General features: G+C 34.2%; 2 protein-coding genes across 2 annotated transcripts; one reads left to right on the forward strand and one right to left on the reverse strand.

Moving 5' to 3' along the window:
• Window positions 1–1,282: 1,282 nt before the first annotated feature.
• Window positions 1,283–7,355, forward strand: LOC123704932 (helix-loop-helix protein 13). Its single transcript, XM_045653437.1, has 6 exons — window positions 1,283–1,335; window positions 1,411–1,586; window positions 2,241–2,361; window positions 4,646–4,766; window positions 5,226–5,316; window positions 5,465–7,355. Exons 1-6 carry the CDS (start codon window positions 1,283–1,285, stop codon window positions 5,581–5,583), a joined length of 681 nt encoding a protein of 226 aa, XP_045509393.1. The 3' UTR covers window positions 5,584–7,355.
• An 896-nt stretch (window positions 7,356–8,251) lies between these two features.
• On the reverse strand, window positions 8,252–11,200 carry LOC123704931 (palmitoyltransferase ZDHHC16B). Its single transcript, XM_045653436.1, has 5 exons — window positions 10,974–11,200; window positions 10,621–10,768; window positions 10,351–10,542; window positions 9,490–9,745; window positions 8,252–9,276 (listed from the first exon to the last, which is right to left on the reverse strand). Exons 1-5 carry the CDS (start codon window positions 11,024–11,026, stop codon window positions 8,780–8,782), a joined length of 1,146 nt encoding a protein of 381 aa, XP_045509392.1. The 5' UTR covers window positions 11,027–11,200; the 3' UTR covers window positions 8,252–8,779.
• Window positions 11,201–12,721: the final 1,521 nt, after the last annotated feature.

Raw genomic sequence — 12,721 nt, forward strand, 5'->3', positions numbered from 1 at the left:
ATAAATAAAATGTATATGTAATAGAAAAAATAATAAACATTATTATTACAGCAGAATACATGAAATAAAAAAAGTACTCACATATACACAATGCACAAATAATAATGAAAATGAAAACGCTTTATTGTACACCATTACAAACAGGAAAAGACATACATATACAGAAGAGAGACATGCACAAATGGCGGCCTTATGGCTTTAGTAGCCATCTCTTCCAGGCAACCAAACACAAGATAAAAAACATAAAATCATGACAGAGGGTAATAATTAGGTTTACGTAGGTAATAATTATATGAACACACTCGTACCTTTATTTAGCTTGCCAAAAGCTTGCACAATATTTGTTCTACAATTCCCGAAAATTTTCCAGGGGCCCTTGAAAGCGAGGCCTGCGTTTTATGGCTGTCAGCCGCAGTTATAGGCGGGACTCGGCACATCGATCCACAGCCTCCTCTCGCGTCAAGTGGTGCGTAAACTGGAGGAAAATCCTTTATAAATAGGTAGATTATTGAAGCATTATTATTTTCATTCAAGTTTTACTTGGATTAGTGGTTTCAAAATTCATTAATCACAATGTCAATCTGGTACTACCAATCAATTTGGTAGTTTTAACCTGATTTTCATTTTCAATTATGTGGAATCGTGCGACTATTAATAAGATGTTGCCTACGACGCAGGATAGAAAAAAAATTACCATTGATATCTTTATTTTTAAGTCATTTTATTTAATAATTCTAACAATCCATACAATGATGCATAAAAATAAAATATTTTTTGAATTGTAATGTATAATTTATTACTAATTGATTACTAATTAGTAATTACCAATAATATAATAAAATCAAATGTAGGTATACTTACTAAATGAAAAAATTAAAAACATTTCGATGCGACTCCATAAAAATACAGTTGATAGTCGTAGAAAAATCTAAAAGAAAATCCAGTACTTACCGGGAAAAGAAAAGCGAAATACTTATCCAATTTGTCGAGAAAATCGATCAGGCCCATCCCCCTAACCACCCCTATTGTCAGAAGCCCCGCCTCCGCTCGGGGTTGATATCCACACAGCACACACACAAACGCATTTACATCTCAAATTAAACTTTATACCAAGCCGGTAAGACACAGGCTCCGGCCGCAGGGTGGCCGTGTCGCCCCACACATTGGGGACGCAACTCACGCAAAATGGCCACCCTCTGCGGTATAAAATTAATTTTCAAACTTTGTTCCGTGTCAGTCTCTTTTCGCATCGAAAGTGACGAGTGTCGGCTCGTGCATAGAAATGTCGGGAACTCGAACGCAAGTTGCAGACTCGTCGACGTCGCCGCCGCTGAAGTGGGTGTTCGAGGGTTTATGTATTGTATTGAATTTTCACTGATTTTATATGTAAAGTATGCAATCGTGTTGTAGTGAGAATCGTCGGCTGGACTATTCGGGGCTGAAGTTCACGTACGTGGATGGTTCAGATGACGAGGGGCCGTCCATCACCTCGGAGCTACCGTCGTGTGTGTATGCTGCCGCTCGGAGCCGCCTGCAGTTGCCGCTAGCGGCCTACGTCCATCAGCACACCAGACAGTTACATACAGGTACATATTATTTTCTATTATGCAAAGTCATATAATTATTTTATTTATTTTTAGCTCATCGCGAAAATGTGTATATTTCAGTGCAAACAATGTTATGAGAAAAATATTCAAACAGAAAACCTAAGAATTTTACAAAATACAATCAAATTTCTTGTCAATATAATTATATTAAAACCATTTTTAATTTTATTCCAATGTGTAATAATAATTTTTTTTATAATTTTATGTAGTACCTATGCGAATGTTAGTTTCCTAGTTATCTAATTTAGAATATTAACTAATGAGGATATTATCATAATAATAATATGATAGCAGCCGCAAAGTGCCACGTATAAGTATATATTTGAGGGCAATTAATTAATTCTATAATTGAAATAATGTTGTTATCTACATTCAGCGTTATTTGAATCGTTTGACTTTTACAATAAACTGAAGAAATTATATGTATAGCAAATTAAAAATTGTCTTTGCAAAGTCTTAACTCCTTAAAAATAGTTTAATTGTGTAATAGGTAGTAAAGTAACTATTTCATTCACGTTTAAATTTCATTATAATTATTTTAAGTCAATGAATGGGTTATGGGATACACCACCTACTACCTAGTTCCTTTCCATATAGTGCTGTAAAACTATGAGGTATGTTTTTTCCATATAGATGGGCTCTTGGACACATCAATGGACTCAGAATACCAGTGCGGTGGATCTCCATACCGCGTGCAGAGGGCCGCAGCCAATGTGAGGGAACGACGGAGAATGCTGAGGTCCGGACCCAATGGGTATCTTTTAGCTTGATTAACTAATATAGTCGTTTGTTGTAGGTTGTAGCTAGCTGTTGAAGTGGACTGCTTGCATTTTGATACATAATAGTGGTACATGGTGGCGCACCAATGCTTCCCTTTCGCTTATTACATGCATGGAGAGAGATAAAACAATATTTGAATATGATTTTTAACAGTTGAGAAGTTTGAGTCAATCTATTAACTTCGATCGAGTAACCGTAGGAGTCGTTTAAATATTAAAGGAGTTATAGAAATTTACTTTTTTTTTCGGGAACACAAAACACATGAGAAACAGAACAAAACTGATAACATAATATGTATTTTGGTTATACCTATTCAGCTATGCTACCAAATAAACATTAATAAGTTTGACATTCCACTTAAATTAAATACTTATGTTTCCAAAATAAAAGTATTATTTTTAATAATTGTTATAGCTACTTATTTTATCTGCCATACAACCATCAGTTATTTGGCTGAAAAGTTTCCAATAAATCAGATTTACCGTAAAAGTAAAACGGAAACAAGCATTCAGAAATAAATAGGTACTTACCTACTTACGAAATACACCACAATATTCTCAGTAAAACCATTTAGATTGTAGGTATTTGTTATGTTCCATTATTCCATAGTTCCTATAGGCTTCCTATAGGTATGCTTCTGTTGACAAAATATTGGCCAAAGCCATTAGGTACAAATTAGACTTGTCTGGCTGATCTATTGTCTCCACGAAGCTGGTTTCGGTATCTAGGGATGATCCCACAGAACTCGATATAGTTCTGTGGATGATCCCCTTTGAACGTTGATGAAACCACCATTGTCGTCGAGATAACTATTGGCGGAATTTAATTAACTCTGATCGAAACATGGGTTCAGTCAGATACGATAATAGCAAATGTTCAGGTGACATTGAGAGTAATAATTAAACCAGTTTAAATTATTTATGTAGTAGATCAGGTGATATTATGCATGGTTTTAATTATTTCTTACATTCTTCTTCTATAAAAATGCTTAAGGATAGTACCTAGGTTTTTATAGTTTGCCTTATTGGAATGTTGGTAAGTTTCATCGAGAATATATACCTATAACTATTTATATCAATAAGTAATTAGTACCTATTTAGATACTAATTACCTGCTAATTAGTACCTAGTAGAGATGATTTTAAAAGAGTCCAGATTTTGAAGATGTTCCATCTTTAAATGATCTCTATTTCTACCTTCTTTGATGAATTATATAAATATTTAATGGGGAGAAGCACTTAAAGTTACGCTTATTTACTTTTAAGAACATTATTTCAATTTATCTAGTGATTAGTCTATATTAACCCAGTACTACTGTTCATAAAATTAAATGGACGAAATCTATCATATCGGCAATGCATCGCATTTCCATCCTTTCATTCTTCCTTCAATAAATTTCGTAAACTGACGTTCTGAAAATTAGAGCTTTTCCGAATTGTGTTGTGTAAAAATATCTCGTATTTTGACTCTTTGTTTTTTAAACTTCCCATTCTTTAACCAACGGACTGAATATTAGTGCTGTTGCGAATTGTGTAAATCGAGTTTCGATCGTCTGTCTATTAACTGTTCAATCAATACCTATACAATGAAAATACGTAGTTACTATTCCGAATTGTGTTACGAATAGATTGTATTTTCATTGATTAATTGTTTCTATAAACTATATCTATTTCGTAAACTCGACTTACTGAAAAGTGAAACTTGTTTAGTATTGATGAAATTGTGTCACAATGAGTCCTATTACCATCAAATAATATTTTCTATACTTAGACTATTTTGTTAGTCTAGATTGTAGTATCGATGGACTACAATTATTATAACAGTAACAGCTTTTTTAGCACCACACTGGTTAGGAATAAGTTTCATTTTTACTGTATTTTTTGTAGGTATTTCTACTTTTCTAATTGAAGTGAAACTTTTTTTGCGCGTTGAAAGTAAAATTTTAAGGTCGCGTCAAGGCAATAGGTACCGTCACGTCATTAAGGCGACATTTAATATTGCCAAAGTTTCACTTCTGACACATGTGCTCGGCACACACGTTCTTCTTTAGTTATAAGTACCTAGGTTTATGTAGATAGGTACATACTAGATATCTATTTATTTTGTTTTGATTTAACTAACTGAAATGTAATAAATTTTCTTTCTATCTAACAATCTATGTAGTTATGGACTATTAAGCTCAATATTTCTATTATGAGATAAATTAAAAATCCCAAACTGAGGAACTACTAAAACGTATTTGTGGCGTTGTGTCTTTAGCAGTATAAACTCGGCGTTCGACGAACTGCGGGTGCACGTGCCTACCTTCCCCTATGAGAAGCGGCTCAGCAAGATCGACACGCTTCGCCTCGCTATCGCTTACATCGCTTTGTTGCGAGAGGTAGGTTTGCTTTGTTTTATTGGATTCCCTCAATAGATCGGTTAATTGGCTTGCTTTTTAAGCTCAATGATGGTCTCGATGTTTTGTGTTAAATAAATAGATAAACATGGATATAGGTACCGACATACTTATTAGATGGATTTATAAGGTAGACTAATATAGGGTTGTAACATGGCGAAATTTATGAAGTGTTTTTAGAATACGATCCAATGATTAATTATGATCCAATAATAAGGTATGAAAAATAAATAACGTAACTATGAAAAACTGGTAGTCCACCTACCTGTGCCTTTTATATTCTTTCACTTTTACGCAATTAAGAACTCAAGTTTTACAGAGATCCAATACCCTAATTAAAAAATTAAAAAATATTCATTAATTAGTTATAGGCAAAGAAGGAAAGGCGTGGGTAACTATTTACGTCTTTCCTTCTTCTATTCAATAATTTCTTTTTTACAGGTTTTAGATGCAGACTACGATCCATTGACTTACGTAGAGAAATGTCTCCGAGGCGAGATCAAAGCAGACCGTGCTCATTGGAATACGAGCGGTAAATTATTTTATTAGAGAATTTAGTACTTAACTAACTAGTTAGGTACATCATTAGAAATAAAAATATTATTTTCCTTTTTTTGAATTCTACAGAATATTGTCCATCGATAGTCCCTCTTTCCTCATACAGTATGATATTGTTTCAGATTTAACGGCTAGATTGTCATGGATCAATTGGGAGAACCTCGGAGTAAATCCGCAACGCCGGAGTGTCCTGACTTCTTTAGCACTGAGCTCCGAAAACCTTCAATATCCCCATAACTGATCAGAATTAGTAGACCCCATTTCCTTTCGTCTCGGTTAATATTTGTGTATAGTATCAAAATCTAATATATCTCATATCTTTACAAACTAAGTAGGAAGACATTTCTTTGTAACTCTGTCGACAGATTTTCTGGTTTTCTCGTGATTGTGATTTCCAAATGGTCAACGTCCCAGTTGGGAGGGCTGCATTATAGCATGATTATAGGCATTAGTAGATTTCTTTTTTTTTTATAAATATACGAAATTTCTTCGAAGCATTTGGTAGCCGTGTATCTAGGGACTAGGAATCTCTATTGTCTTCCACTACTTTTATGAATTAAGTATACGGCATCCACTCTTTCTTAAACATAGTTACCTACTTACTTACTGTAATCGATTTTATTTCTTATTTATTATGGCATATCTTTTAATTCACGCACCTTCTCTAAGCTATCTTCTACAATCTATATTATCGAAATCCATATAAATGTTAAAATGTATCATAATAAAATATCTAAAATAATATATCTATTCAATTACAATTACTAGACTAAGCATAGTAGCAGGGTTAATTCATAGTATTTTTATAGTGGCTGCAATTAAGTTGAATGCATATTTTATAAGTGCAATAGACCATGTTAAATTTAAAATATAGGTATTCCTACCATACAGGCAGATACAACAACACCAAATAATTATTAGAAAAAATAATTTAAATAATGGAACTTTTTTACCATAATACACCTAGTTAATCAAATAATAATTAATCACATGGAGCCATGAATATTAAGTAGGTTTATTTTATAATATTATTAAACACTAATATATAACTATGTATTTTAAAACTAATCCAGTTATAAACTAAAAACCAATAATTGAACCTAATCGATCCGAATAATTAAATTATTATTCAGTAGGTATTTTATGCGTTTTTAATAGTAATATTAATAATTACATACCAAAACTTCCTACCATAATATTTACAACCAGGGCTTCCCAGTTACCTCAGACTTTATTTTAAGTGCAATTAGCCGAAAGTAAAATAACTAAGGAATATAAATTCATACCGCGATGATAATATCACTTGCTCGCTACCTGGGAACTGATATCTTCTCGTCTTTTCATAGGTAAGTATATTTTTTCTTATTCCTACATCTACTTAAAGTGATTGGACAACTCTTATTATGTTTATTTAGCCTATTTAGGTACATTAGAAATTGAACTATCAACTATGTATTTATTACTATCTAGCATTTTCAATCGCTATTATGTAGCCTACATATTTACTGTCGTCTCCGTAGAAAAATACTATATGGGTACCTATGGTGCAAGGGTGGTATCTACTCGAATATTCTATATAGTTTGCCATTTAGTCGTATAACGTACACAGTACCCTAATATTTTTTACTGCATAGCTGGTATATTGCTAGGCTCACTGGTAGTGACTAATGATAGAAGTGATCAACCGTTTTAATTCTACCTCAGTCTCAATTTAGAACCAGTAATGTCGAACATTCTTTTTTTTTACTTTATTCATAATAATATGGTGTTCATAGAACATTGGATACTCACGACTTTTAAGATAAGTGTGCCTAAATATAATAAAAATAGGATAATATTTCTGGGATTACACAAAGTCTACAAAGTAGCCCTTTTACTGCCATCTAGTAGTTGTATAGATACTCTGCATGTTAGTATTTAGTGACGTTCTTAATTTCTCTATACTTAATAAAGTAATTTCTCATATACTGGACGATATGAGTCAAAGTTATCAGGGAGCGTTCAAGTAATACGTAACGCAATTTGGGGGGAGGGGGGGTCTCGTAAAACGTTACGATGCGTTACAGGGGCGGAGGGGGTCTTTCTAACAACACGTTACGTAACATTGTTTTTTTTTATAAAAAATTAGTGAATTAAAACTCCAAAATTGGCAACCACTTTCATTTACGTTTTACGGGGAATCCCTTAATTGTATTAGTCTGGTCGTCATTTTTGATTTGCTCTCGTAAGTTGGCAAACCTTTTTGTTTATATTTCACTGGGAATCCCTAGATTGTATTAAACATCATTTATTGTTGTTCTCTTTGTCAGTACTTGTTAGTGATGATGATTATAAACATAATACGCAGGTGTTGCGGATTAAAAAAGGATAAAATCTGTAATATACTTTTTTGCAACTTTAGGGTAAAATGGTCACTTGAGTGTTACGTAACGTTTTGAGACTGGGGGGGGTATAGTAAAACGTTAAGGTGCGTTACAAGAGGAGGAGGGGGGGTCAAAAATATACAAAAATTGCGTTACGTAATACTTGAACGCTCCCTGACATTTGTAAGTAGGTACTCAGTATTAATAAGTTTTAATAAATCCTCTACGGTGTATTACAAATCGTTATCTTATGTTAGTTTGTAGGTATACTTACTTTTCATGCATGTAATACCATGAATGTGTATACCTTTATTTATACGGATACTAATTATCAATCAAAATCTTTTGATTATGTAACCTTGTATAATCTTATATTGCCAAATAATATCTTGTACTTGAATAATTGAAGACTATCTAGTCAATATGGTGCAATAATCTACTTTAAGTATAAGTATTTATAAATTCCATGTATAATTAGATAAGTTTAATTTTTAGCTCCTCTGAATTGTGACTTGTGATGTTTTGTTATAAATAAAATACCTTAAAAATCGTCTATTGTTTTATTTCGCTTATATATTATATTTTAAGGAAGAGATCAACAGGCTCGGAAGATTTATACAATTCTCTATGTTTTATTGCTTATTTTATGTCTTTGTTGTCGTTTTCTATGTACAATATTACTTATTAAAAAATTATTAATAAAATAATTATAAAAGTTGACCTAAGTCTATACTATCAGTACAAATACCAAGTACCTAACCTTAATTTATATCAATTGTATATTAAATGACACGAGGCAAATATTTTAAAACTAAGCATTATTCGAAGAATAATGGTTACATATACCTGGTACTTAATTGGTACATAACTCCTGGTTTACAAACCCTTCAAATTAACTTCCAGGTTGCATTAACAAGGCTAACACCTTAATATAATAAATAATAATATAGATTGTCAGTCTTATACCTAAATATAACTATGACTGAGATAAACACGTGTAGACACTGTACATTAAATAAGAGAGTAGAGACAAAATAATACAAATACCCAAAAAGTAAATACTATAACAATAATTTACGGCCAGTCTTCTAAATCGCTTTTAGCATGCCATGTCAATCCTGAGCCAACTGGAGTGTGCCTTGATGGGAACAAGACGTGCTTTATAAAAGTCCTTCCTTGAGTCAAGCCCAGGAATATCCTCCAATTCTTTTTCTTTCCCAAATTGTATGGGTTCCTGAAGTTTGGATTTTGTTTCCGCATGGCAGCGTTGATGTGCGCCTCGATACTGGTTTCTCCTTTGCCTATGTTTTTCGTGTGCATTACGACAAGTGCTCCCAGAGCTATGAAGACTGCGATACAAGCCACAGCCACGAAAATTACGGCTTTTCGTTTCCACGGGTCCGCTGATATGAGTTGAGCTTCTGTTATTAGTGGTGTTGGTAGGATGTGTTCTCGTGGGGAGTTTTCAGAGTCGTATTCCAGGATATCCTTAACCGGGACGAGAACCCCGCTTTGGTTCAGCCGTAGCGGGTGGCCAATTAGTTCTGGCTCATCTTTTAATGTCACTGCATCTGTAAATGAATAAAAAAATTAATAGGATATTTGCTACTCAATGTCTCACACATCAATTAAATCCACATTAATAAATCGAGAATACACAACAAACTGGAAAACAGGAGTTAATTTTTAACTGCTGTTTCGCTACATTGTGATGTACAGTGTAGTGCTAAACAATATTAAAAAAAAATACACATCTTCATTACAACACACTTCTAAACACCCACCTGGATCGTTAATCCAAATAACCACATATCCAATATCCAGCCCAAACACTATAACAAATGTCACACCTGCGACCATATATGCCATGTACAGGTAGAAGTATCTAGCATTGAAGTAGCCCACACAATTGTTCAGCCACGGGCAGTGATGGTCCATAGCCAGTATGCACTTATCGCAGACAGAACAGTGGTGTGTCCGTGGAGGCTTTGGGGATATACACTTCTTGCATATACCAGCTGCTTCTACTAACATTGCACCCTGAAATAAACATAACGATCAACTTTGGTGTACAGTTCTAGGTAGGTCTTCATAAATTATGTTGGATTAGGTTTATGCAGTGAATTTATAATATTTATATTCGTATATTAAGATTATATATGTCGTGGTCATATCGTAGATTTGCTCATTTCATGAAATGGCCAACATAGTTTGGTCAGATCGTAAAATCGTCAACGTTTTACGATTTGGTCATCGACATTTGGCCAGATCGTATAAAATATAGGTTAGGTTAGGTTAGGTTAGACTTTAATAAACAACGCACGAGCCGAGCGAGCAAAGCGAGCGTGCCGCGGCAGCGGCCGGCGAGTGCCAGAAGCGAATCGCTTTTTAAAAAAGAAACAAAAATGGTCGAATTTCGTGAAACGTTGACGATTTCTCATCTGGCCAAACTAAATTGGCCATTTCATGAAATGAGCAAATCTACGATATGACCACGACATATATATATTTTTATATATTCATGTATTAAGATATATACTGAAAAGGGAGACTTGTAAACTTATTAACATCAGCAGCTTTGCTTGATTGATTTTTTACATATTTAACAATAATACCTTAAACCAAACATATACAAAACCACATACATGAGGTGGTTGTCCAGGTGAGGTTGTCACAGCCATATAGTAATGGAAGACTATATTTAATAGAAGCCAGTTACCGAAAATCACAAGAAACACCGTTAAGTAAGGATTCCGATGCCACCAGTACGGTAAACCAATCCAGTAAGCAATCGCTACTACAGCACTTGTGAGTACTGTCACACAGAATACAAAGACCTGAAAATTATTGAATTATTCAATATATGCATCATAATAATTACATTCAAGGTTTACCATAATAATTCAAATAAATACCTTTCCCAAACTTCCAGAAAAATTATCCACAAACCAAAATATAGGTTCAAGGAGACAATCTACTGCATAACTACGGCTCATGTGTGCATTGTAGGAGAGCGAATGAAACGTTAATAAAATCTGCTGATACTTCCAAACGATATAGTCTCTGAAATGTTTTTACATTTTTTTTTGTTTTTGAATGTTTTCGTTCCATTTTGCAATGGCTTAGGAAAAAAAATATATTTTATATAGCTAAAATAATCAAAGCATTTTCATATACAGTTAGTATTGAATAACTTTGAAATTGAATGCCTGCCATATTAAAAAGTAAGAGAAATCCTTATTGTTATTGATTTATAAACACTATTTACCTGACTCTCTGATATATCTCTCGCCATTTGACACGACAACGTATGGTAACCATTTTGAATATAATTTTATGATCGTTTTATTAAAACGCTAAATTTCATTCAAATTATCCTATTTATTTAGATTCAATGTCCTAATTTTAGGTTACACATATTTGTTTATCTACGGCGCTTCATACTTCATAGCAAAATTCAAAATTGTAGGTACCTACGCTGTGGTCGCTGTGTCATTGCTGTGTCACTACTCACTTGTCACTTGTCAGTACAAAGTCAATACGCCAAATGCCAATCCACAGATTAGTAACTAGTTTTTATCAATCGTTCACCACAGATAATTATTATGATATCATCTGTATAATGTCGCCTCTACACATAGGGCAGCGCATTCGCCAACGCGCTGGCGCGGGCGGTGCGCTTACAAACGCGCTTGTGAGTGATCCACACATTGGGAGGTCGTTCAGTATGGTACGCGCGGCAAGCTCGCAAGCGCGCTGGCCAACGTTCAAATACCTACCACCAACGCGCAAACGCCCGTTCTACACATAGACAAGTGCATGTGCCAAAGCGCTTGCCAACGCGTTGGCCTATGTGTAGTGCCGGCATAAGACTTCTAGTTATGGTAGAAGATCCGAACATAAGTCGACCTTCACCGTTCACCAGCGTGATAATAGAATGAGACCTCGAATGAGACCAATTTTATAAATATTAAAAAAAAATTAATATAGGTACTAAATCTATACATAATATAATAAATCTGTAGAAGGGTCAATACCAGGGGGTGTTACTGGATCGATACCAAACCCAAATATTATGTGATTAAAAAAATGTTTGTCTGTCTGTCTGTATGTGAAGGCATCACGTGAAAACTAACGGTTCGATTTCGATGAAACTTGGTATAATTATACCTTATTATCCTGGGCGTAAAATAGGATACTTTTTATCCTGGAAACAGGGCCGGATCTACCCATGGGCTTTATGGGCTGCAGCCCAGGGCCCCGAGGTTAAAAGGGCCCCCATACCCCGATAAAAACAATGGGCGATAATTAAAAAAAAAATCTGTAGTCGGTTTTCGAAAAAAAATTGATGAAAATCGCATACCTACTTCAATCACTTTTGCTAACATGTAAAAGGATGTTTGCATGTTGATTTTCAACTTATAGAAAATAAATCTCATTTATTGAAACTATTTGGTTACCTATTTTATATAGGTAGGTATACATAACAATAACTAGCGATTTCACCCACGTGGCTCAGATCCTGTTGGTCTTAGCCTGATGATATAATAGCCTTCCACTTTAAATGGGCTATCTAACACCGAAATAATTTTTATTGATAATGACATTTTTTTTTCGATAAATTAATATTTATTTGTACTCGTTTCGTCGACCGCCTCCTTGGTACAGTGGTTGACGCGTGAGCGTAGAACCGAGGGGTCCTGGGTTCGATTCCCGGTGGAGACGAAGAAAAAAAAAAAAAGGCTCGGTCTGGTAGGACACAGAAGGCTGATCACCTACTTGTCCCTAAAGAAAAATCGATCAGTGAAACAGATGTATGCATAATGCATCTGCCCCTTACCCCACTACGGGGACATGGGACTTCACACTACACACTTGTACTCGTTTATTCAAATACTTTTTTTTTATTAATACAGATTTATTATAACTATCAACGTACTATTAAAAATTTATATAATTATAAGTAAAGACATTTGTGATTTTTAACGAAATGCGTTATTCGGTTAATAAGAAGTG

The sequence above is a fragment of the Colias croceus genome, chromosome Z (genome assembly GCF_905220415.1).
Source record: "Colias croceus chromosome Z, ilColCroc2.1".
NCBI classification, from domain to species: Eukaryota; Metazoa; Arthropoda; class Insecta; order Lepidoptera; family Pieridae; genus Colias; species Colias croceus.